At 32.8% G+C, this 24,834-nt stretch overlaps 1 protein-coding gene across 2 annotated transcripts in view; it reads right to left on the bottom strand.

The window, feature by feature from the left end:
• LOC140446094 (basic helix-loop-helix ARNT-like protein 1) overlaps nt 1–24,834 on the bottom strand; it is a 243,697-nt gene that overhangs the window by 19,280 nt on the left and 199,583 nt on the right. For both annotated transcript variants that reach the window (XM_072538624.1, XM_072538623.1), the window contains 5 exons: nt 14,789–14,955; nt 10,947–11,119; nt 7,175–7,465; nt 6,384–6,615; nt 3,735–3,955 (listed from right to left, as the gene is read on the bottom strand). In XM_072538624.1, the coding sequence (XP_072394725.1) occupies nt 3,735–3,955; nt 6,384–6,615; nt 7,175–7,465; nt 10,947–11,119; nt 14,789–14,955 (1,084 nt within the window). The remainder of the gene's footprint in view (nt 1–3,734; nt 3,956–6,383; nt 6,616–7,174; nt 7,466–10,946; nt 11,120–14,788; nt 14,956–24,834) is intronic.

Raw genomic sequence — 24,834 nt, 5'->3', positions numbered from 1 at the left:
ATAAAAAAAACATTGACAACGATATATTATGAGTACGAAATTACTAGAAATATATATTCGAATACGTTTACCGAAAGATTTTCTCAGATAGAAAAAATATCTTATTTGAAAACCTTTTTCGTACTTTTCCGGAAAATATGTTACAAATTATTTTGTTAACCTAGAAATTCTTATGCAAAAATAAATCCTAAATACCGATAAAAATGTTTAGCCAGGCTAGAGGGCGCTATTTTTCGGCGGAACAAATAAGGGGGCAAAAATTACACTTAACTGCATATAAGAAAAGTTTAAAAGATCTTGTGTGTGTTAACTTTATTTATGATTTTCATCATGGATTAATGAAGTTTGGAACTTCCTTTATCAACGTAAAACTTGTAAGCAAGCAATACGATTGTTTTATGCTAAAATAATTACAAAAAAAATACCTATATATGTTTTACGAAAAAAAAAAAAATTTCTTTTGATTGTTGAATTTGGATATTTATTATTTACATTATAATATAGATTACAATAATGTAAGTATATTAACAAAACAATTTATGTTTTCCATACACAGTTCAAGAATGAGTGAAGAATATATATTATTTAGTTAGTTCATGCCTTTTTGAAGTAGCATTTTCTTTTTCGGTACTCTGTTTTCCTAGTGCATAGAGTCTAACCCTAAAATATTCATGACTAACCATCTTAATGAGCTCGATACGGTGACAACCGAAGTCTACTACTTCAGTACACAAAGAGAAAACATTGCCTGAAGCAAGGTTATTTAGTACAGACAGAACAACGCCATTGGCTATATTACCATTCACATACGAAACATTTTGAAGGCACCAGTTGCCAAGAACAAAGCTTTTCTGTGTTTTCCACAACCTGAAAAGTGTCTTTTGTGGAAATCACTAAATCACTATTATTTTTTAAATTTAGTAACCTGCTAAATTCCCCAACAGATGCATAAGAATGATCGGATTGTGGTTTAAATAATCATTGAAGACAATTTAAACACTTCAGTTTGGGAATAATAATTGCAGTTTTAATAAATCTACAAATATAAAAAGGATACAATTCTTTAATTTAGATTTCTCATCTCCTACCAGCACAATATTCAACTCTTCCGGAAACAGATCTATGTCAGTTTCTACTTCATTATCTTCAAAAAATATTCTTCTCGTTTGTCTCCACACTTATTTAGAATACATTTCCCTCATTTTCATTACTATTTATATTCCACACAATTGACACCAGGAGAGGAAGTAATATTATGATTTGAAAATACACTCGTATATGTAAAAAATGATTATTTTCAGCCAAGAGATTATCTTTATTACTTAAAACCACAAATATCACGGGAAACAAGTAAAATTTCAAACAATGTTTATACCTAAGTAAATCCAAAGTCAATTGAAAATATATATACCAGGAGGTTCAACTATATTATCTCACAGATCTGTTTTACTACAGGAAGCGCTGTACGAAGATATCCTCATATTATTTTATTGGAGGTTTTTTTGAACGCGCGCTCCACGTTGGAAATTTGTATGGGAGTGAATCTGTGAAATCATTACATATGTAAGATAATGAGTAAGAGAGGGACAGAAGATATATTTTCTCTCTCTTCCTCTCTCGAATATAAAAATGTTCCTTTTGTATATATAATTTAATGTTATATATATATTGTATAAAGATATATATATACATATAATATATATTATAAAATTTTTATTAATATTATTATTTATGAAATATGTTTTGTATTATTTATTAAATGTTCATAATTATATTAGTCTTTTGTATTTCAAAATAATAATCTCGATAAATCACTGTATGATTCAGAACTGTCAATTTTGAAATCCGTTTGTTTCATGTCCTCGGTAGTATAGTAGTCAGTATCCCCGCTTGTCACGCGGGAGACCGGGGTTCGATTCCCAGTCGGGGAGGACTTTTTTATTAATATTATTACATGGTAAATGTATCATGATAAAACATATATGCATCAGTAGAGAAGTTATGTATATTATTATTATTTTTAAATACTTATGAATATTGAATTTTAATTTGTATTGTATTATTATATTAATAACAAAATAAACAATGAATTTTACTCCAGAGTATGTGTAAAAAAATTTTTGCATTCAACTCCTTTCATACATATATGAAAATAAAAATATACATTTTCATCAAAATATTGATTAAATCCTTCATTTACTTATTACAGGTCAAAAGTTGTTTATTAATTGTTAGTAAGTTGTTATTAATTCTGTTTCTCTTTCTGCTATGTCTTACCTATAGCATTACATATGTAATGATTGTGCAGATTGACTCCCAAATAAATTTGTAACGGCGAATGCGTGTATAGAAGTGTAACTTCCACCGACAGTCCCACTGGACTGCCACACCTGTTTTTTAATACTGCATTTAATTTTTGTTGTTTTTCTAACTTTTGTCGTTTTCAAAATGCACCTCCTTTCTTTCTGCTCATTTTTTAGAAACGTCACGAAAACACTTCACTAATAAATAAGTAAAATTTGAGACTCGTCTCAAAAACTGCGCTAACACGAATGACGACTGACGACATGGCGTGTTGGAGCCGGACACGCTGCCGACAGGCGCAGTGGCGCTGGCCGATTTCCCGGAAACATGAAACGTGTTTTGGTGCAACCTTCTACCGTAGGCACAGATCTTACCGGTGACGAGACTAAGTTTTATTACCATGCTATTTCAGAAAATCAACCCCATAAATTTGAAATATCCAATCCACATATAGAATTAAAACGTGATGGGAGTGACGTACCGCCTCCCAAAATTTACCGCCAGGGGCTAATAGTCCTATAGCCCCCCTTATCCGGCACTGTCTCCGTCATTAAACAATATAGTGCACATTATCAAACAAGAACAAGAATATTTCGTTCTGCCGCCAATTGATCTGGCGAAGCTTCGACTTCCGAAGAGAATGAGTAAAAGTCCAGACACTTTGATCTTTATTTACGTTAAAGGCATTGACACAAGGTACTTCACTTTTTCGGTCTTAACAATTTTTCTTAATTTTTGGCACTTACATCCTTTTTTACTTCAAGTCTTCAATTATTGACTTCTTCACTGTTCTGTAATAGCAGCTATGTTAATTTAATGTACAGGGTGGATTAAAGCTACAAGGGATACCACATAAAAAACGCGCCGGAAACTCTACCCCAGGGTGGTGTAAACACGAGTTTTTTATTTTTGTTTTATTTCATTTACTCGAAATTATTTAATATTACAAACCAAATGTAAAGACAAATTAACATATTCATCAAATTAAGTATTCTATAAAAACTAAATTTCGTACGCCTATGAGTTTCTTAGATATCACCGATAAGCTCGAGACCTCCATTTTCAATTGACTTTCGATGGACTTTACATTTTTTGTCCCCTTATTTGTGACCTAGCGAATAACACGCGCAATAAACTTAAAAACATTGGTTTACATTATTGTCCTCCACTTCTAGATCTAGTCTATTATTACTACATCTATGGCGCAGCATTTTCAATTTAATATTGAAGTAACAGTCAGTCCAACTAATTATACCATTTATCAATCAATCAATGACTTCGCGTATTTTCTGTATTGGACAATCTATAATAATAATAATCTATAATAAAAATAATTAAATAATATTATTGTTTTAAAACTTTGCATCTTTTAATATCACTAATAAAGTACTCGTCGTATACATGGACACATAAGTAGCAAAAATACTCACGCTAACTTCAAGTGAGCAAAGGGCAGAATATCTTTTCTTCATATCATCTATCAATTGCAAACCTTCCATTTCAGATACCAAAGTATTTACACAAATAAAACTTTCCACAATACCCTGATCATCTATTTCTAAGAAACCGTTTGTTCTTAGATATATGAATTGTCCGTTACGGGACTGCAAACGATAGCATGACCATCCACGCATTTCTCCTCGGTCGTACACTAAAATCAAAAGGACAATGACTTCGTAACTTGGTAAATCAAATTATAATTTAAATATTACGATAATCTGTTAACTACCATTTGACGAAGAGGCAAACTACTCTGGTGTAGATATGATACAACAGAAGAAAATATTTGGTTAAATGAGCTTATAATTAGGGTCCCATTAGTAAACGAAAGAGTAAGAGAAAGATAGAGACAAACCATGGGGAGTTAAGGTGAACAGTCCAAAGACAGAAACTGTTAAAAGAGTTAATCGCGAATATAGAAATTATTGCAAAAATTGGGTTCAAGCATGTAAACAGCATCAGGTAGTAATAAGTTTTAACTAATGTGAATTTTATAAGTAAATAATGATTCGAGCTGTCCTTAAATAAATATTTAAAATATGTTTATACATCAAAAATACCTCCACAATTTTTTATTTAAAATTTCAATCGAACAGAGGTATAACCTCTTTATTTGTATGACTCTATGGAAAGGTATACAAGGAATATACTTATTATTATTCTATAAAATTGTCATGGACACATAAGAAAAGCGCATGACAAAAACCGGTCGGCAAATTCCTTAAGAGTAGAAATCCTGGACAGAATATTAAAATTTAGGTAAATGCAGAGTAATACTGCACTTTAGATCTTTTTAACGCCTGGTAGGCGTTCAAAAAATCGTGATGACTAGTTTTAGAAAATCGATGCTGTTAACGATTTATTCCGAAGGCAGTGCCAGATAAAAACACCCTCTCGGCGAATCTTTGAGTATTTGGGTACAATACCATTAATGGCTAGTAAAAAAGGATATACTTTCGTAATATTGAAAATGTTAAAGCTACCTAATGCAGTTTGTGAATGGGACAGATAAAAATCGTGGGATATAAGAAAAAACAGCATTAGAAATGGTGTTTGTACAATTCAAAACATCATACTCTTGTCCTCCTCCTCTTTCATTTATTCTTTGAAAGAATGTAGTGACGTTATGTCATTCATTAGGCTGTTCCTGTCCATCCATCTCTTTCTTGTGTAGGTATGTTGTTTTGCTTCCGAGAATGAGTACATAATCATGTTGTTTATTTGGTCTAACTATCATAATGAATATTTCCTCTAGATTTTTTGTTAGCTACATTGGCTTCAACTATCGTTCTTTCTATACCTTCTCTTCTAGTTATGTGTCAAAAATATCTGAGTATACTTTGAGTAACAGATAGTCAGTTTATTGGTAATGTTAAGTTATATTAGTTTGAGGTTTGAGTTAATCGTGGGGTGCACATTGTGCATTATGCGTTTAAAATCGGATTTTTTAACAGTCCATGTTTCCGCATCATAAGTAGCAATGGGAAAAACTAAAGCTCGAATAAGGCGTAGCTTTCTGTTTTTTGTAATGTTAGTGTCTTCTCATATTCTGGTCAGTTTTGCAGTAGCTGACCTAGCCATTATGAGGCGCCAATGTATCATTATCTACTGTTTGTGATAACGCAGCCCAAGTAACTAAATTATCTAAGCACTTCTAACACTACTTATCATTACTTTAGTTTTCTAGAATTTATTTTTAAGCCATGATCTCTGCTTATCATGTCTAGTCTAGTAATAATATTTTCGAGATCTTCTATCGATGACACCAATATTACGGTATCTGTGCCAGTCCTCAAAACGTAGGCATAATTTGTCCACTGGAAATTTTTCATGCTATTAAACATGCCTTGGGCTAAGATGACCAGATCATCCGCATACCCCAGGACATGATGCTTATCAGCCTATCAATGACCACATTCCACAAGAGAGGAGATCAAAATCCCCGTTGCCTATGGCTACTTGTGCAGATACTGTATCACCCCAGTGACGTTACATATATCACACGGCACCTCAGCATACAGTCTATCCAGCTGCAGCTCGTTCCGTCTATTCCTTTTAGACGAACCGCCCTTGTGATTGGTTCGTAGGATGTGTGCATACTTCCTATATATCGAGAATACACCCAACATCATCTCTTTGTTTCCAGAACGTACTCCACCCTCTACACAAAATGGTGCAGTGCCATTTATGTAGACTCCTGCTCGATACGTAACCTGTCCTTGACGTATCAGACTTTCAGCCAAAACACAATACAAAATATATATTATATATTTCTACTATCGCCTGTTAGAGAGATCCATAAATGAAGGGCATACCGAGCCATGAGACCCTATCTCTCAACGTACTAATCATACATAGACTGACTCGATTAATTCGCAAATTTCAATTGAAAAACAAAGGTGAAATTTAGAAAATGATATTAGGCCATTATAAAATGTTCTGGTTAGCGTGTCGCTTGAACCACACCACATATAATGAGTAAGCTAAGCTCAACAGCGTCAGAATTATACTGAAGTCAAGGAAAAACAAGATATATTACGATGTTAAGTTGATGGAAAAAAAATGTCAGTAATACTTACTTTGTCTCAAAGCAATCATCACCCAACGTACATCGTCTCTATGCATATATAAAAATGCAGAGTGACTCAAAACTTCTTCGGTCATATATCCGGCAATAATAGAAATCCTTTGGTCACAATCGATGATACGGCCATCAATCAAATGTCTGGTTACATACTCTTCTTTGGAGGCCTCGATTAACCTCTCTATAAACGGTTCAGGTCTGCATATTTTTGCGAAAAATATCAAAATCTAAAACAAAATATACTGTTAATAACAATAGTAGTATTGTGCTTAATCTAATTGTGAAAATCAATATCAAACTGGTTCTAAAACTATTCAAACTGAAACAGACACTTGTATTCACATAATCAAAATAATACTATAAATAATCAAATATTAATAGTATTAACAATATAGAATATATAAATTTAGGATACGGTTTGTTAAGTTTTAAAAATTCAAGCACCTAATAAACTATTAAAATATTATTTCTGTTAATCAGATTGTTCCACTCTACAATAATATGCAAAAGTCAGTAACCTTGTACAAAACAGATTGTTGCCCCAATTTCTCCCATATATTAGTGATATTTGGGTAGTAGTTATAAATAAATCCAAATGAACTGTACAAATAAGAGAATTCAAAACATTCCTGTTAAAATAAATGATTCACAAGATGATAAAATTTCATAAGAGTGCTTAGAGGACAAACATGTAGTCCGGCAGCAGGGTACCTTTCTGTGGTTTCAAAATAAACTTAATGAAGACAGAAAATAGGATATCTTTGAATATCTAACATAAATACTTACATCGTCTGCATGTACTGAACTTGCAGAACTGCTGCTTGAACTGCTACTACAGCTGCTTGACAACATATTACTTTGATGAACACCGGTAGGCGTTCCCTGCCGGTGCATACCCATCATCCTCACTTGTTCGTAAACAGGAGTCTCGGATCGTGGACCTGCTCGTTTCAGCTTAATATTGAAGCACTTCCTCCATTCTTGTTCAATGTCTCCCTCACATTGTAGGAAAATCTTGAGACGGTCCTGGTCATCAGGAGAAGTTATGTTGAAAAGAGATTGACCCATAAGATCAGTCTAAAAATAAACCATAATAATTGAAACATTATTTTTCATAAGATTATAATACCATATATATATATATATATATATATATATATATATATATATATATATATATATATATATAGAATTAATTTGGCTTCTTCAGGGCTGAAGATATTCCTTTACTACTACTACTACTACTATCGGTTAACAGCGTTCTCCGATGCCTTCCGACTCCTAACCGCCATTCTTCTCTATTTAACCATAGGCCTGGAGGGATTTCTCTTTCCTCTAGTTCTTTTTCAATTCCCTCTCTCCAGCTTCTTCTCGGCCTTCCTCTTTTTCTTCTTCCTTGTGGTGTCCACGTCAAAATCTGTTTGGGAATCCTGTCATCTGGCATTCTCTGTACAAGGCCGTACCATATTAACTGTTTTGTTTTTATGTCATCAACTATTGTATGCTTGACTCACATCATTTCTCGTATTCTCTCATTTGGTATCAGATCTCTTCTTGATTTGCCTGCTGCTCTTCTCCAGAAGTCCATTTCTGTTGCTAGTAACAGTTTCTCTGTTCTTTGTATATAAACTCTTTAACAGTTTTCAAGATATTGGAAAACTGTTAACGTTTAACGTTCCTTTTATTAAAAAGTATGTTGATGACATTATTATATTCTATCCACAAGGTTTAGAGACAGCCCGTAGACATTTTTAATAGCTATGACCCCCCATTCAATTTACTCTTGAAAAACAGGATCACAACCAACATGTTCCTTTTCATGACACAATGTTTACTGGAGTCAACTGGATAACATCTTTACAATTGATTGGTATAATAAATAAGAATCTCAACATCTTTTTACAATTGTTCCTAGATAATTCTTACTCCGAATCCTTAATCAAGAAAATCATCTTTAACGCATCCTCTGTTATACTTAATTACTTAATGCATCCTATTTCTAAACTCTTGCCGTACTCGTTCAAATGTGTCGTGGGAAATTGCCCTACATTCTTCAACAATTCGTTGTTTCAAAATGTCAATATTGTCGGGTGCTGTAGCGTAAACTTTAGATTTCAAGTACCCCACAGAAAAAAATCTAATGGTGTGAGGTCCGGTGACCGAGCTGGCCATTCTATCGTCGCTCGTCGTCCAATCCATCTACCACGATATTCCTCATCTAGGTAATGTCTTACTGCACCATAATGGTGTTGCAGGAGCACCATCTTGTTGAAACGTTATTTCCAAGTTGCCGAATTCATCTGGATTATCCTCCAGAATTTCAAGTATTAACGGTTCAATTGTATTTTGTAACATCTCCAGATAGACTTACCGTTTAAGTTAGTATTGAGAAAGACAGGCCTAACTATGTGGTTTCCCAAAATACCTGCTCAAACTTTTTTATTTTTTTTGGAAATTGAGTATGTGTTTCATGAAAAACGTGAGGATTTGTGTCACTCCAATACCTCACATTGTATGTGTTAACATTTCCATTGAGAGAAAAAATACTTTCGTCACTGAAACAAATTGTTTCTATGTAATCGGGCTGTTGGTTAATTTTATTGGACATATTTTCACAGAATTCTAGCCTTCGATCGGGCTCATCATCTGAAAGTAGGTGCACAATTTTTAAATTGTATGGATAAAATCTGTTTTCAGCCAACACTCGGTATACTGTCTTTTGACTGATTCCATGGGTAGATGTAACTTGGGCTGCAGAAGAAGTAGGGTTCACTACCATTTCTGAAATTATGTTAATTTTATTGTCATCACTAATTGTTGGTCGACCAGAAAAATTTAAACGTTTTGTTAAACGATAATTAAACTAAATATTAACTAAGAACAACTAACTAAAGACAACTTGACTAAAACGGAATTGACTAAACTAAGCAGAAACAGAAACTAAATATTGACCTATAAACGCCTTTGCAAACTAAAACAACTCGACAATTGACAAACGTCAACTTTTTCTACAAATAACCAAAGGCGGACGTTAGAATTTTTATTAATTAAATGCCAAACTAGAATTTTAGTATTTATTTAATTTATTCGTCAAAATCATCTTAAATCCAAACAAAATTAGTATGATTGAATAGGTATATTAAAATAATTGTAGTCTCGCATTTAATTAATTAATATTCTACCGTTCGCCTCTGGTTAATTGTCAACAAAGTTGACGTTGACGTAAAAACAATTAGAGAATAGAAACACGTCAACTTTTTGACAAGTAACAAGAGGCACAGGTTTTAGTATTTATTAATTAAATGCGAAACTACAATTTTAGTATTAATTTAATTTATTCATCAAAATGAGCTTAAACTCAAATACAATTAGTTTGGTTGAATAGGTATTTTTAATACCTTTCAAACGAGGATCACTTGCCATAAGGTCCTATTTAAAATTATCTGTCCAGTGGCGCCGTAACTTCATCTGTCACTATTACGTCACTTGAATGAATGAATGAATAGTTAAGAAGCCTACGTTTGTTTATTATAGTTCGTCCCAACCCTTCTTTCAGTGCGTCATAGTTGATCGAATTCTCTCTAACACATTAAGCTAGAAGTGACAGAAAAAAACGTCTGTAATTATTATACATAGAACTTAGAAAATTATTTATCGTAAAGCTAATTCTACTTAAGGATGTATAATTGGTTGCAGTTTAGAATATGCTAAATAGATATTCAATCACTGATGCGCATAAATATAATTTGACGCAGATTGTCTCGATCGTGACAGTACTTTCACAATGTCAACTGATAAAATGATAATTGTCATTCCAGGTTAGTATTATCAGACATTTTGCAGCGAAAATTTAATTTTGTATTTATGTGTATTGTCATAAAAATATTTTAAATATGCCGAGATATATCGAGAAAGAACAAAGACTAATATTAAAATTGTTAAATTATTTTCAATTATTAGAAAAAGAGAGATTACGATCCTGCAAATGTCAGATTTAACTAAAATGTCGTGCAATAATTCTCGACATTCTTAAAATCCTATATGACGTCAAAATTAGTGACTCACCGAAAGAAGGGTTTGGGACATACTGCACCTTCCTCAAAATTTCACTATTATAAGTATAACCGTTCAAAAGATACGAGGGGGGAACGGACTTTTGACTAGCACTGTATAATTTGAATTAAAATTAAGTGTGGTTGTTCGATTTCAAAAATATCTAGTATTTACAAATAAAAAGTTTTTAATCAAGTTAATGAATATACACCTCCATTATTCTTGTTTTTCAAATAAAGAAGTCTGTAATAGCAAGTTTGATTCAGCTATTATTAAGGTGTGGTAGGAATTTCTGTGTTGTATGTTTAAGAAAATTACAATCAAAATATTCTCAAGCTGAGCGGATCGAGTATATAAAACATTGTTTTTATTTTATTCTTTTTTGCTGTTTCCAATTCTCTACCAGTGTGATGAGTATTACTTACTACTATATTAAACTATATAGATTAAAGATATAAAAACGATATAAAAAGTAACAGTAACAAACATTATGTATGTGTATTACCTGTAAGTGTCCAAGAAGGTTTTCAACTGTACTTGAAACAAAAACAATTTTTCCGTTGGCCAAAACAATTAGTAAAAAACCACCCATTTGCTCGTAAATCAATTGTTCCAGTAGGATTTGATCAATGTTTCTTGGAAAATCCATATTTGGTACTATTCTACTGTTGGTTAAAACTAGAAAAAAAAATTATATAAAAATATATAAATTTTATAAATATACGAAAATAAATAACCAAAAAAATTAAATTTTGATATAAGTATTACATATTTCTATTAAATATATGATGCTATAATTTAGCCACTGTTGCAGTTTCGCAACGATATATAAACATTTATATAATATTAACAGACTGTGGTAGTTTTGATTCTCCCCGTATTTCAAGATTCCATGTACAACAAGGGTGCGTTTGTGTTAAAAACTACTAATTTACAAGACGAGCCATCTATGAAATGACATAAACGTGTATTTGAGATAAGAATTAGATAATAGTCGAGTTTTGTCTCCCAAACGACAGACACGTGGGTTTGGGTTGAGGGTTGTGCATCCTACCACACAAACTTCGCTTGAGTCTTATAAAAAAGGCGAGTTTTTTTTATTCCTGAAGTTTCACCGAACCAGAGGGTTCGAAATCCAATCGTGGCTGAAATAATTTCATTGGGTAAGGTACAATACACCATTTATCTTGTTGCTACATATATCAAGTACGTTTACTTGGTATATAGATGTCATATTTGTTTAGAACTTTATATCAGTTGTGTCGGGATCGCGACTGAACATTTTGCATTTGTTTTGTTTTATTGACTGTATTCTATATTTGTATTTTGTTAACACCGATTATATTTTACGTGTGGTTTGTATTAATAATTGTAATAATTATTTGTATGCGCCGCATTATTAATTTGTTTATATAACGTTGATACATGTATCCTTAATTAGGTTGTTTTTTTTTGTAATATTATTAATTTGTCTTTTATCTTTTTATGTATAATATGTTTGCGGCCATGGTAAGTTTGTCTTTTAGTTGTTAAATACGTCGTAGTTGTCGTTTTGTTCTATCCATTATGATCCATTAATGTTCTATCCCTTAAATTGTTATTTTTTTGGTGTCGTTTCATATTAACTAATATTTATGTTTGTATAAACTCTTGTTTAGTTATAATTGTTAGTTTGGTTATGTATATTTATGTTTGATTTCACTTATTTTTAAAATAAAGTTTTATATAGTCCTCTGCCTTTCATTTTTCTATTTTAATATACATACCCAATGTTGAAGGGAGAAACCAGAGTTCTAGATTGAACATAATATCTTCTCTTCCCTTTCTGATCATCATATTTTGTCCCAAGAACTATCATGAAAGATGACCTCTAAAAATATCAGTATTCCGATCCAATTAGCAATTGGCGCCAAATGGCCTCAGGGGCTAATCGTGTGAAATGGGCTACCGGGCATGATGTTGTGAGAAACCAGACACACCATGAAAATTCTGCGTTTGAAATAAAAATAAAAACATAGAGCACCCTTAAAATTAGTACGTGGAATGTTCGGGGATTGTTGGAAACCGTAAAATTGGATGTAATTAACAACGAGATACAACGTTATTTAAGGACCTTTTATATCAAAATATTGCAATGATGTTTACTTCTCTGGTAATGGCAAAGAATCTCGGAATGTCATGGCAGTGGTTGTAAATAATGTCATTAAAAGCTCTGTAAACGAATAAACAGCCGTTAGTGATCGGATAATTGTCAGACTGAATGCCAGTCCAGTTAATGTTAATGTAGTACAAATATATGTCCCAACAAGAGAAGCTCAGGATGAAGAAAATATGGAAAATCTCCTTTATGGTCTGCTTTTCGACAGATCCCGCCTGGACTAAGATAACAAAGCTATTGAAATTATTTGAGCACTAGAAGACATTGGAGTGGAAATAATACATTAAATTTGTCAACGAGTGTGAGAGATAGGTAAATGGCGTGAAGATTTGGAAAACATCACTATATATCCCCATACACAAAATGAGAGCGAAAGATTTATGTAGCAACCATCGCATAATTGCTCTCATTGCAGGTTTCGTCCCCGAACGTGGCACTACGAAACAAATTTTAAACGTGCGAATTATAGAAAAATCCAGAGAATTCAACATCGTAACCATTCATAGATTATATATAATAAAACCTTTGACCTAGTCAACTGGAAGAAAATGTTTCTTTTTGGTTTTGTCTGTAATGGGAGTATCGCATCATGATACTGCTAATTAAAAGCCTATACAATAACAATTATGCCAGAATGAGAGTAAATGGGAAACTAACTGGAAATTTCAGTGTCATTAAATCGCGGAACAAGGCTGAACACTAAACCCAATTTTATTCAATATATATGGTCAATGGATAATGCGGAAAGCTAATGTAGGCTAAAAGGATGCATCACCATCGGCGGGAAGAATATTTGCATCCTGAAATATGGAGATAATACAACCATTCTTGCTATCTACGAAGTTAAACCAAATTACTTGCTACAACGGATTGAAAAAATAAGCCTAACAGGTCTTAAAATAAACAGACAAAACAAGGATCCTGATAATCGACAATTAAAATTACGTAAGGGTGATAAACAATATAGCTATTGTAAATAAAATTGTATACTAGGCTCTTTAATATCTAAAAAGGGGGGTTGTACTGAAGAAATAAAGCGCCGCTTAGCAATTGCAAAAAGTTCTATGACAAAATTAACAAAAATTTGGAAAAGCCATGAAATAACTATCTACAGAAAAATGAGACTGGTAAAAAGTCTCGTTTTTCCAATTTTTAATTATGCATCGGAATGCTGGATCCTTATGGAGAAAGATATAAATATAGAGGTGCGGCTTTAGGCGCATTCTGAGGTAGTTTAACGAACAAACGAATCTATACTCAATTAGCTAAACATAAAGAAAAGACTAATTTGAGATTACTCTTTTGAGAAGTTTGAGAAGAATTAAGAATACGAGGAACTGGTCTTGAAAAACTTACCAATCCCGGGAACAGTAGAAGGCAAAAGAAGTCAGGTAGATACACGGACCATATTGTTGCTACTATTGGTGCTGCACTTGACAGAAGATAGCGAGAATCTGAGGAACATTGAAAAAATTAGCTAATATTTGCATGATATCACGATATCTGCGTCAAGTTAACAACCAGGATGAAGATTTCCAAAATAAACAGAAACTGCTAGTGCTAAGATTTCTTTCACTAAGGTGCAAATACGTACATAATATATATTTAATCTATGAATAGAAGGGATGTTTTGCATATTTTACGCATCAGAAAAATTAGGAAGAATGCAAATTAGGCTTCTGCAAAATTATTCATACAATAATATATTCTGTATTGGATTAGTTGCGTGGTATCAGTATGGATTATGACTAATAAAAATTATCATTGATACTTCTAAACAAGGTAAAACTTGTTACAATTACTGCTGTTCCTGAGGCAGCTTTAATAGGAATATTAAAACACAGAAGGTCAGTTCAAACATCAAATACCTTTTCTCCTGTTAAAACTTACCTACAAAACCTGGGGAAATAAAGGAATATCCTCACAAGAAGATCAAAAAAGTAACAAAACACTAATGTTACACAAAGGACCATTGTTGATTTGATTGGTATAGTACTAAGATTGTTGTTCGAGCTACCAAAACATATTCTTTTAATCTCAATTTTATTTTGTTTCAGATAGCAACAGGTTTCTATTTAACAATTCTGTAAAGATAATTTAACACCAAACAAAACAGACCTTTAACAAAGTAAGATGATCTTTAACATGCTGAATTTGAGAGAGAATAAAAAAAATAAAAAGATACGTACGTTGTTTGATCCTTAAATGTGTTGCAGTCAGTCGGAGGATGCTGGTTTTATCTAACCTTTTAGCACTTCTTGCTACCATGGGCACTAAAGAAGCTAGCTCCCCGATATAAGAGTTCAGTCTGTCCCTCCTTTGTTTTTCTGCTTTATTCCTTTGTTCCCGGCTGTTGCTGTAATGAAAAAATATATATTAGAATGGAAAATAAATCTTGAATCTTGAAAAAATATATATACTCCCTTTAAGGCATATTAACAGACAATCGATTTTATAGTAAATTTTATAAGTACAATTTTAAATAATTGATAAAACTTATTTGATAATAATAAAAAACATACCCCTTAACTAGTATACCTATACTTGATGAGCAGCAAAATACCGCCAAACTACACGTAGAGTCTCAGTGTGATAAAAATGACATGGAGGCCACCACAGCATTTGAATTTATTACTACATGAGTATTATAATGCATAGGAAGAAAAAAAATGGTATATATAAGCATCAAAAAGGAAATTGTGTGGGAAAAATACTAAATATTAACCAATTCCATGATAAACTTGTTATGCACTTCATTCAATACACTTTTGCAATTTTCTTTATTAATTTAGTAGTTTTTATAAAATCTTCAATGACAACATTTTTTTTTCTCTCAATGAAAATGTAATGGCGGCGGCGTACCAAAGGAAGAAAGAGCTAAGAGAGGAGTATCCGTAATTATTAACAAAAAGTTTAAAAGGAAAATTACCAGCTGGACTGCAATAGATGAAAATATCCTGCAAGTAAATATGACCCTACACCATAAAAAAACAACAATACTAGCAATCTATGCCCCCTCAGAGGATGAGAATGCAACCACAAAAGAAGAATTCTTTGCAAAATTAAACGAAGTTATTAATAGAGTTGGAAATAACCGAGAAATATTTTTATTAGGCGATTTTAATGGAAGAACAGGAAACAAGCGCAACAACAATGTAATTGGACCTTATGGAGAAGACGTCGTAAATGATAACGGAGAAAGACTTATCAATCTCTGTGAAAGTAATGAACTCAAAATAACTAACGGATATTACTGTCACAAAAACATACACAAATATACATGGTTTCAACCAACAAGGAATCTTAAGTCTATAATAGATTACGTGATAGTTAAACAAAATTCACAAATACTCATTAGAGATGTTAGAGCTATGAGAGGAGCAGTATGTGGATCAGATCACCACATGGTCAGGGCAAAAATTGTTTTCCCATATAGATTAAAGGACAGTGTCTCATCAAGCCAAGACGAACAACTTTTAGGAAGAATTGATCTTCCTCAATACAATCTGTCCAGTTTAATTCATGAGAGCACCCGCACACTATATAAGACTCGAATGGACTCCAAACTTGACGAAACACTAACAAATACCAAATGCATATATGAGAACATAATATCAAGTATTCATCAAACAGCACAGGAGGTCTTAGGAATCAAACAAAATAAAATTAGTAACAAGCTTTGGTGGAATGAAGACGTCGAAAATGCGGTAACAGAAAAGAAAAGATTATACCATAAGTGGTTGAATACAAAAGATGGCACAGACAAAGACCGATACAATGAAATGAAGAAGAAAACTAGAAAGATAATTATGACCTCCAAAAATGAGATATGGGATAGAAGGTGCAGAGAGATAGAATCTTATATTGGAGGACGACAATGCACTGAGGCGTGGAAGTTTATAAACTCTGTTAAGAAGCCGACTAACGAGAAAGTGATTCTAAATCCCATAAATCCCGAGGATTGGACACATTATTACAAACATCTATTAAATGAGAACAGAGACGAATTTAAAGAAGATATGAATTCATCAAGAATCGAAATTCTGGGAGAGCATATTACCATAGATATCAACATAGTTCAAAAAGCTATAGCAGGGATGAAGAATGGGAAAGCAAGTGGACCAGAGGGAGTAACTACGGAATTAATAAAGAATGGCTCAGAGAAATTACACAGAATGATCACGGTGATATTTAACGAATATATTAATTGACATCCAACACCAGATGAATGGAAAACGGCATATATGACCCCAATATATAAAAAAGGTGACAGGAGAAATTGTAAAAACTATAGAGGGATATCGGTCACAAGTTCAATGAGTCGACTATACGGTCGAATACTACGGGACCTGATAGAGGAAGATTATCAATCGTCTGAAGACGAAGAACAAGGAGGATTTAGAGCAGGTCGTTCATGTACAGATAACATCTTCTGTCTTAAACACATTATAGAAAAGAAAATTGTGACAAATAGAGAGTTACATATGACTTTTGTAGATCTTGAGAAGGCATATGACACAGTCCCGCTAAATAAACTATGGGAAGTCCTGGGCACATCAAACATACATCAAACATTGGTTAGTGCTCTCAAAGATCTATATTATGGTTCAAACTCCCAAATGAAATTCGGAAACCTCTTAGCTGAAAAATTTGCAGTTACTAAGGGTCTCAGACAAGGATGTTGTATCTCTCCGACTCTATTTAAGATTTATATCTCTGCAGCTCTGAAACAATGGAAAAGGAAAGTCAAAGGAATGGGTATACAATTGAACGATCAGGATTACATATATACTTTACAGTTTGCAGATGATCAGGTGGTAATCTCAAATGACAAAGATGACATGGAATACATGCTTAGAAAACTAATTGAAGAATACCAGAAATGGGGATTAAATATCAATTTAGAAAAGACAAAATACCTCTCAATTGGAGCTGAAGCAGAACAACTCGATATCGATGACAATCAAAAAATAAATCCATGCAACGAATATAAATACCTGGGCGTCATCTTCGACCGTAGTGGAAAAGACGAACGAGAAATAGAACATCGAATTGTACAAGCACGAAGAGCTATAGCATGTTTGAACGGAATTCTATGGAGTAAAGAAATATCAAAGAAAAGAAAATGGAACATCTATGAGACAATGGTTAAAACTAGCCTACTTTATGGAGCTGAGACATGGAGAATAACCGAAAAATATAAGAAAAAGGTCGAAGCCACGGAAATGGATGCCATCAGAAGATCGATGAGAATATCAAGAGCCGACAGAATACGGAATGAAGTGATAAAACAACAAATGGGTATAGAGGGCACTATAGTTGAGGATATTGAGAGAAAACAGCTCATATGGTATGGGCATGTGAGCCGAATGGAGGACGAAAGATTGCCTAAAAAAACGATGATGTGGCAACCCCCAGAGAAGAAGAAACGAGGAAGACCACCACAGAGCTGGAACCTGGGAGTTAGGAAAGCGATTAGCGCTCGAAATCTGGACGAAGACCTAACTCAAGACAGAATACAGTGGCGTTTGGGAGTCGGACAACGTCGTAAGACGTTATAAAAAGCCGAATATATATATATATATATATATATATATATATATATATATATATATATATATATATATATATATATATATATATATGAAAATGTAATGGCATGGGAATTCCTCTCAATGACGAGTCTACACTGTACACCTTATGTTTCGCTGATGACCAAATACTGATTGCTCAGGATAATGACGACTTGAGTTACATGACTCGGAAGCTAATAGAAGAATATAACAAATGGGGTCTCGAAGTCAACATTAAGAAAACTGAAGCCATGTGTATTGGAGGGACAAAGCAGTCCATTATATTAGACGATGGGGTAGAAATTAGACACTGTGATGAATACAAGTACCTGGGTATGAAGATAACTCAAGATGGAGCACTCGATGCTGCTATAAAAGACAGAAACATACAGGGTAGAAAAGACATATCCATGATGAACGGCATTCTGTGGGGCCAAACAATATCTAAAGCGAACAAACAACTCATATACAACACCATACTTAAAAGTGTAATCACACATGGCAGTGACCTTGAAAATAACTACAAAGCAAAACCAATCGAAAAAAAACAGAGTCGACTGACACAATCAACACGAACAACCAGGTAAGTCAATTCTTTCTAACTATACTTCTTTTTATGAATCCTGAAAACTATATAACACTAATCCTCAAGATACCTATGAAAATAATGAGCAAGAATGGAAGCTGTTCAATCCTGCAAAAGAGCAAGAAATGACAGCCCTGAAGTTGATAAACAATTAAAACAGACAATCATAAGTGATTACTGGCTCAAAGTACCTACACCAACGTCTAATAAATTTGGTAGCTTAGACGGAGTACCTACCTGATGAGACCTACCAAACCGGAACTGGTGAAGATAAAAAAGTATTCAACCCCCACCCATATTTGTTACAGATTTAGGCAATATACGAACTCTTCGATATTTGTTAGAAACAATATCCCTACGGCGATTTATATTTTTTGACAAACCTAATATACGACTTAAAAAAATTGATATCTACAATTTTTTTAGTGACTGTATTAGATCACTTTACTGAAGAACTTTAGTGAAGTTTTAGATCATGCAGATTAAAGTATTGTATAATATGTCAACAAAATACTATATATAACTAAAACACTCTAAAATGACTTGCTTGTAACAGGTCTAATTTAAACATTATGTTTATATGGGATTAGGCCACAATTGTGGGTTGTAATGAAAATCATATTTTTAACTAACTAATGTTTGACGATTCGAATTCTACTCCGGAAATCGTTTTCAAAAAAGATTATTATACAAATTCTGTAAGAAATGCATAACCAAAGTTATTTGTTATGGATTATGTAATTTCAAAATAGACATGCTTGACCTCGATCTTGTAAATGTAGGTAAACAGCATGTAAATAAAAATTTAAGGTTGGTGTTTTTACCATAAAAATATCAAATTCTGGTTGTTTTGTGTATTTTGTGTTATATGTTTGTATTGTTTGACAACGAGCACAGACCACAATGGAAAGATGCATAATTAATCATAAAAGAAACAGACACGAAAAAGGGAAAAGTCAAAGAAGCAGCCCTCATCCTACGCAACGAAGAAAAATGTGTAGCAAACCCATCAGCAGAATGTAGCAGGCTTTTGTTGCCAATACAAAAAGAAAAAGTCAACAACAAGAATATACCAGCAATAGCGGAGTAATAGAAGGTCGAAAATAATATCACCTACAACCTTATACACAATACATATGCAACACACAATACACAAATCTACATATATAAATCTAACATATAACACAAAGTACACAAAACAGGCAGAATTTGATATTCCTAGGATAAAAACATCACCCTCAGATTTTTGCAGCCATTAACGTGTTGTTTGCCTACAAGATCGAGGTCAAACATGTCAATTTTGAAATGTAATAAACACTAAAAAATAACTTTGGTTAACTAAATACATTTTTTCCAGAATTTGCATAATAATCTTTTTTGAAAACGATTTGCGGACTGGAAATCGAAAAAATAAACATTAGTTAGTTAAAAATGTGATTTTCATTACAACCAATAATTGTGGCTTAATCCCATATAAACATAATATTTAAATTACTAAAACAGTTGAATAAAAGATTTCACCTCAGAATGTTTTTTGAACAAATGTTGGGGTGTGCCAATTTTTTTCAATAGTTAAATAAGCTTTTCCAGAAAATATTCTGACAATAAAAATTAAAAGCGTATCCTCATTTAACTTAACTTGAAATCAGTGTTTTATCAGATATAGAATTAAGATGTTAAAATTCACAAAATAAAATGAATAAAGAGTAGAAACTGAGAAATATTTAACAAAATGGGCACCTTGGACAAAACTAGGGCTAATAAGAGCCGGTTGAAACTTAGCATTGGCCTTGTTACCGTGCTTGAATACCACAGGACCATGAAAAATAGACTAACCTTTTACTCTACTCCGATCATCTGTTCAAGCGGTGCAAAGGGAGTCTACCGTTATTATTTTTATTGATTAAAATGACACAAAAATGAGAAATTGATCAGTGCTTATTTGTAACAATTTTATAAATAAGGTAGACCTCCACGTAAAGCATATATCAAACAACTTTGTTAAGAGATTAATTGCATTCTTTTAACATATTGCTTATTATTATTTTCTACTTCAATATAAAATATGAAACTTGGCTCTTAACAAAACTAATGCGGGAAAATGTTGGCATTTTCAAAGTGAATTTAATTTTTCTACTTCATCTATACATACTGGCCTTGAGGAAATAGTAAACGCAAGGTAAATATTACATTCCAATATACTACTACTTCGTTAAATATCTATTATTAATTTAAGAATACAGTAACACCTTTAAAATATAATAATATATTATAAAATATTATACAGTGTTAGTCAAAAACTCCGTTCCCCCCTCGTATCTTTTGAACGGTTATTGTTATAATAGTGAAATTTGGAGGGATGCAATAAGCAGACGTAGGCTTCTCAACTAGTGACATATAACAGGTGACATAATAGTGACAGATGACGTTACAGCGCCACTGTGACAGATAATTTTAAATGGGACCTTGGGTAAGCTCATTTTGATGAATAAATTAAATAAATACTAAAATTGTAGCTTCTCATTTAATTAAAAAATATTCAACAACCAGTTCTTATAGTAAGTGTTTAAAATGTGCTCCATCTACTTCCTGACAGTAATGCATCCTATTTCTAAACTCATGCCGTACTCGTTCAAATGTGTCGGGGGAAATTGCCCTACATTATTCAACAATTCTTTGTTTCAAAATGTCAATGTTGTCGAGTGCTGTAGCGTAAACTTTAGATTTCAAGTATCCCCATAGAAAAAAATCTAATGGTGTGAGGTCCAATGACCGAGGTAGCCAGTCTATCGTACCTCGTCGTCCAATCCATCTACCACGATATTTCTTATCTAGGTAACGTCTTACTGCACCATAATGGTGTGCAGGAGCACCATCTTGTTGAAACGTTATTTCCAAGTTGCCGAATTTATCTGGATTATCCTCCAGAATTTCAAGTATTAACGGTTCAATTGCATTTTGTAACATCTCCAGATACACTTCACCGGTTACGTTAGTATTGAGAAAAACTGGACCAACTATGTGGTTTCCCAAAATACCTGCCAAACATTTATTTTTTTTGGAAATTGAGTATGTGTTTCACGAAAGACTTGTGTCACTCCAATACCTCACATTGTATGTGTTAACATTTCCATTGAGAGAAAAAGTTCTTTCGTCACTAAAATAAATTGTTTTTATGTAATTGGGCTGTTGGTTAATTTTATTGGACATATTTTCACAGAATTCTAGTCATCATCTGAAAGTTGGTGCACAATTTTTAATTTTTATGGATGAAATTTGTTTCAGTCAACAATCGGTGTACTATCTTTTGACTGATTCCATAGATAGATGCAACTTGGGCTGAAGAAGTAGGGTTCACTACATAAGCTCTCGACGTAGGGCGATCGGGGTACCTGTAATTAAAAAAACGTTCCGCTGTATGGAAATTATTTCCACATTCACCAATTATTAACACATCTGCTACTTTGTCGGCTACAGTACGTACCATTCTGCCTTTGTAAAAATTTAAACGTCTCGTTAATTAGTAATTAAACTAAATATGAACTAAGAACAACTAACTAAAAACAACTTGACTAAACTTGAATTGACTAAACTAAGCAAAAACAGAAACTAAATATTAAGTTTTTGCAAACTAAAAATAACTAAAGAATTGACAAACGTCAATTTTTTTGACAAATAACCAAAGGCGGACGTTAGAATTTTTATTATTTAAATGCCAAACTAGAATTTTAGTATTTATTTAATTTATTCGTCAAAATGATCTTAGATCCAAACAAAATTAGTATGATTGAATCTTATATACTAAAACGCTAAGCCCTTTTCTTGTCCACCACTTTACTCAAAAACCATATTAGATAATTAAAATATTTTTTCGGAATATTATTAGTATTACGTATGAGATTGTCAAGATATACTTTTGGTACAAAAATTCACTTCCGGTTTTGAGATGACCGGAAGTTAAAATTTACTTTAAGTTTTAGACCCCACAATGTATATATGGATCGAAAGGTCTCGTCGAGACGAATCTAAATATGTACTTCCGGTTGCGATCCGACACCGGAAGTGACCCGAAACGCGCATAAAACGTTAAGATAGAGCAAATCTGACACCGGATTCGTGATCAGCATGCAAAATTGACTGCTAAATGATATCCATGTCGACATTTGATGAACTAAAAATTGCATTCCGTTTTTGAGGTCGACTTCCGGTTTCGTTTTTATTAGTCAAATCAATAGAGAATTCAACGTAGAGTTCAAAAATGTAAGTTCACCGAAATTATCATTTATAGTTTTTGAGTTATTGATAAAAATATTTTTACTTCCGGTCATTGTATATATTGTATATTTTTCTCGCAAAATAAAAATTTCATTTAAAAAACTCGATGTCGAGTTGGTCCGCTAGTAGGTATATTAAAATAATTGTAGTTTCGCATTTAATTAATTAATATTCTAACGTTCGCCTCTGGTTAATTGTCAACAAAGTTAACGTTGACGTAAAAACAATTAGAGAATTGAAAAATTGAATTAATTAAATGCGAAACTACAATTTTAGTATTTATTTAATTTATTCATCAAAATGAACTTAAACTCAAATAAAATTAGTATGGTTGAATAGGTATTTTCGATATCTTTCAAACTAAGTATCACTTGCCATAAGATCCTATTTAAAATTATACTATTATACTATCTATTATTCTGTTTATTACCTTCCGCCAAATTTCACTGTTATAAATATAACCTTCAAATGATACGAGGGGAACAGTCTTTTGACTAGCACGGTATAGCAATTACAATAGGCGAAGAAACGAAGAACTGTACCTGAATCGCTGTAAAACTTTTTGCATTCGAACCGGGAAAGTTTGTGAACAAAATTCATGGTGGTAAAATAAACATTGCATTTTGTGAATAAGAAAAATGCATTTTCAAAGTGCATAGAAAATGAAAAATTTGCAATTACAAAAATATCGACATTAATTAGTTTAATTTTGTTACTCGGGGGTTTTCCAGGTTGCTGAACACGAATATGATAACGAAGATAGTCCTCAAGCTACCTGGTGCCCAGGGTGGATATAATTTCCTGGAGTATATTAATATCATTCTAAATCAGTTGACAGTTATAACTCGTGCGTTTTCGAGGTCGCCCAATTCAATTATTATAACAACGATGGTCTTCCAGCTACCTAGTGCTCATAGTGGACCTCGTCTCCTGGTGTTTTGTTATCTTCATTAGAAATCAGTCGAAAGTCATTACTCAGGATTTTTTGGAGTTGCTGACACAAATATTACGACGACCATGATCTCCAAGATATCTGGTGAACGGCGTGGAAGTCTGCTGAAGTTTTTTGATAAGTTGTTATTTAAAAAAAGATGATCAACAAATAATCATATCATTCAAATTTATTTATTCCTCATACAGATTTTCTTCATAGTTCTCCATATTTGTACAATTTTTACGTGCCAAATTGCAAGTCAAGCCATTCTTTCTATATCCACATTTTGATATGAAAAACAGTGATTTTCATAAGAATTTGAAATAGAGCGAGGAGAAAAAAGGCACTTTAACTATGTTACTTGAAGGATCTCTGTGTACTAGTAAGTATAAGAGAACATGCGAAAGTAAAAGGAGGGACCTGTTACAGGTGAGATTATAATATGTATCACCTGGCACTTCATAAGTGCTACCAACTGCTTAAAAGCCCCAAAAATGTTTTGGATAATATTTTGAAGTTTTATATAAGGTATTCTGAGGTCTTTTATCAACGAAACATTCGTGTTCAGCGACCTCGAAAACCTCTGAGTAATAACTGTCAATTAATTTAGAATGAAATTAACATGAAACTGCAGGAGACCATCGCCGTTATAGGCGAGTTTGCAAATTTTTAATTTTCTATGTATTTTGGAAATGCAATTTCCATTTTACCACCATGAATTTTGTTCACAAACTTTCCTGACAACAACCCGAATCGAATGCAAAAGTTGCATAGCGATTAATCTTGCTGCGGAGAATTGTTAGGTTTAGTGCTTTATTTCCTTGCCTAAAAGGAATAGTATACTATTAGGTACACACAAACGGATTT

This window comes from Diabrotica undecimpunctata, chromosome 7 (genome assembly GCF_040954645.1).
Source record: "Diabrotica undecimpunctata isolate CICGRU chromosome 7, icDiaUnde3, whole genome shotgun sequence".
NCBI lineage: Eukaryota > Metazoa > Arthropoda > Insecta > Coleoptera > Chrysomelidae > Diabrotica > Diabrotica undecimpunctata.
The sequence above is the reverse complement of the archived record's forward strand: the minus strand, read 5'-3'. Positions and strand labels throughout refer to the sequence as shown.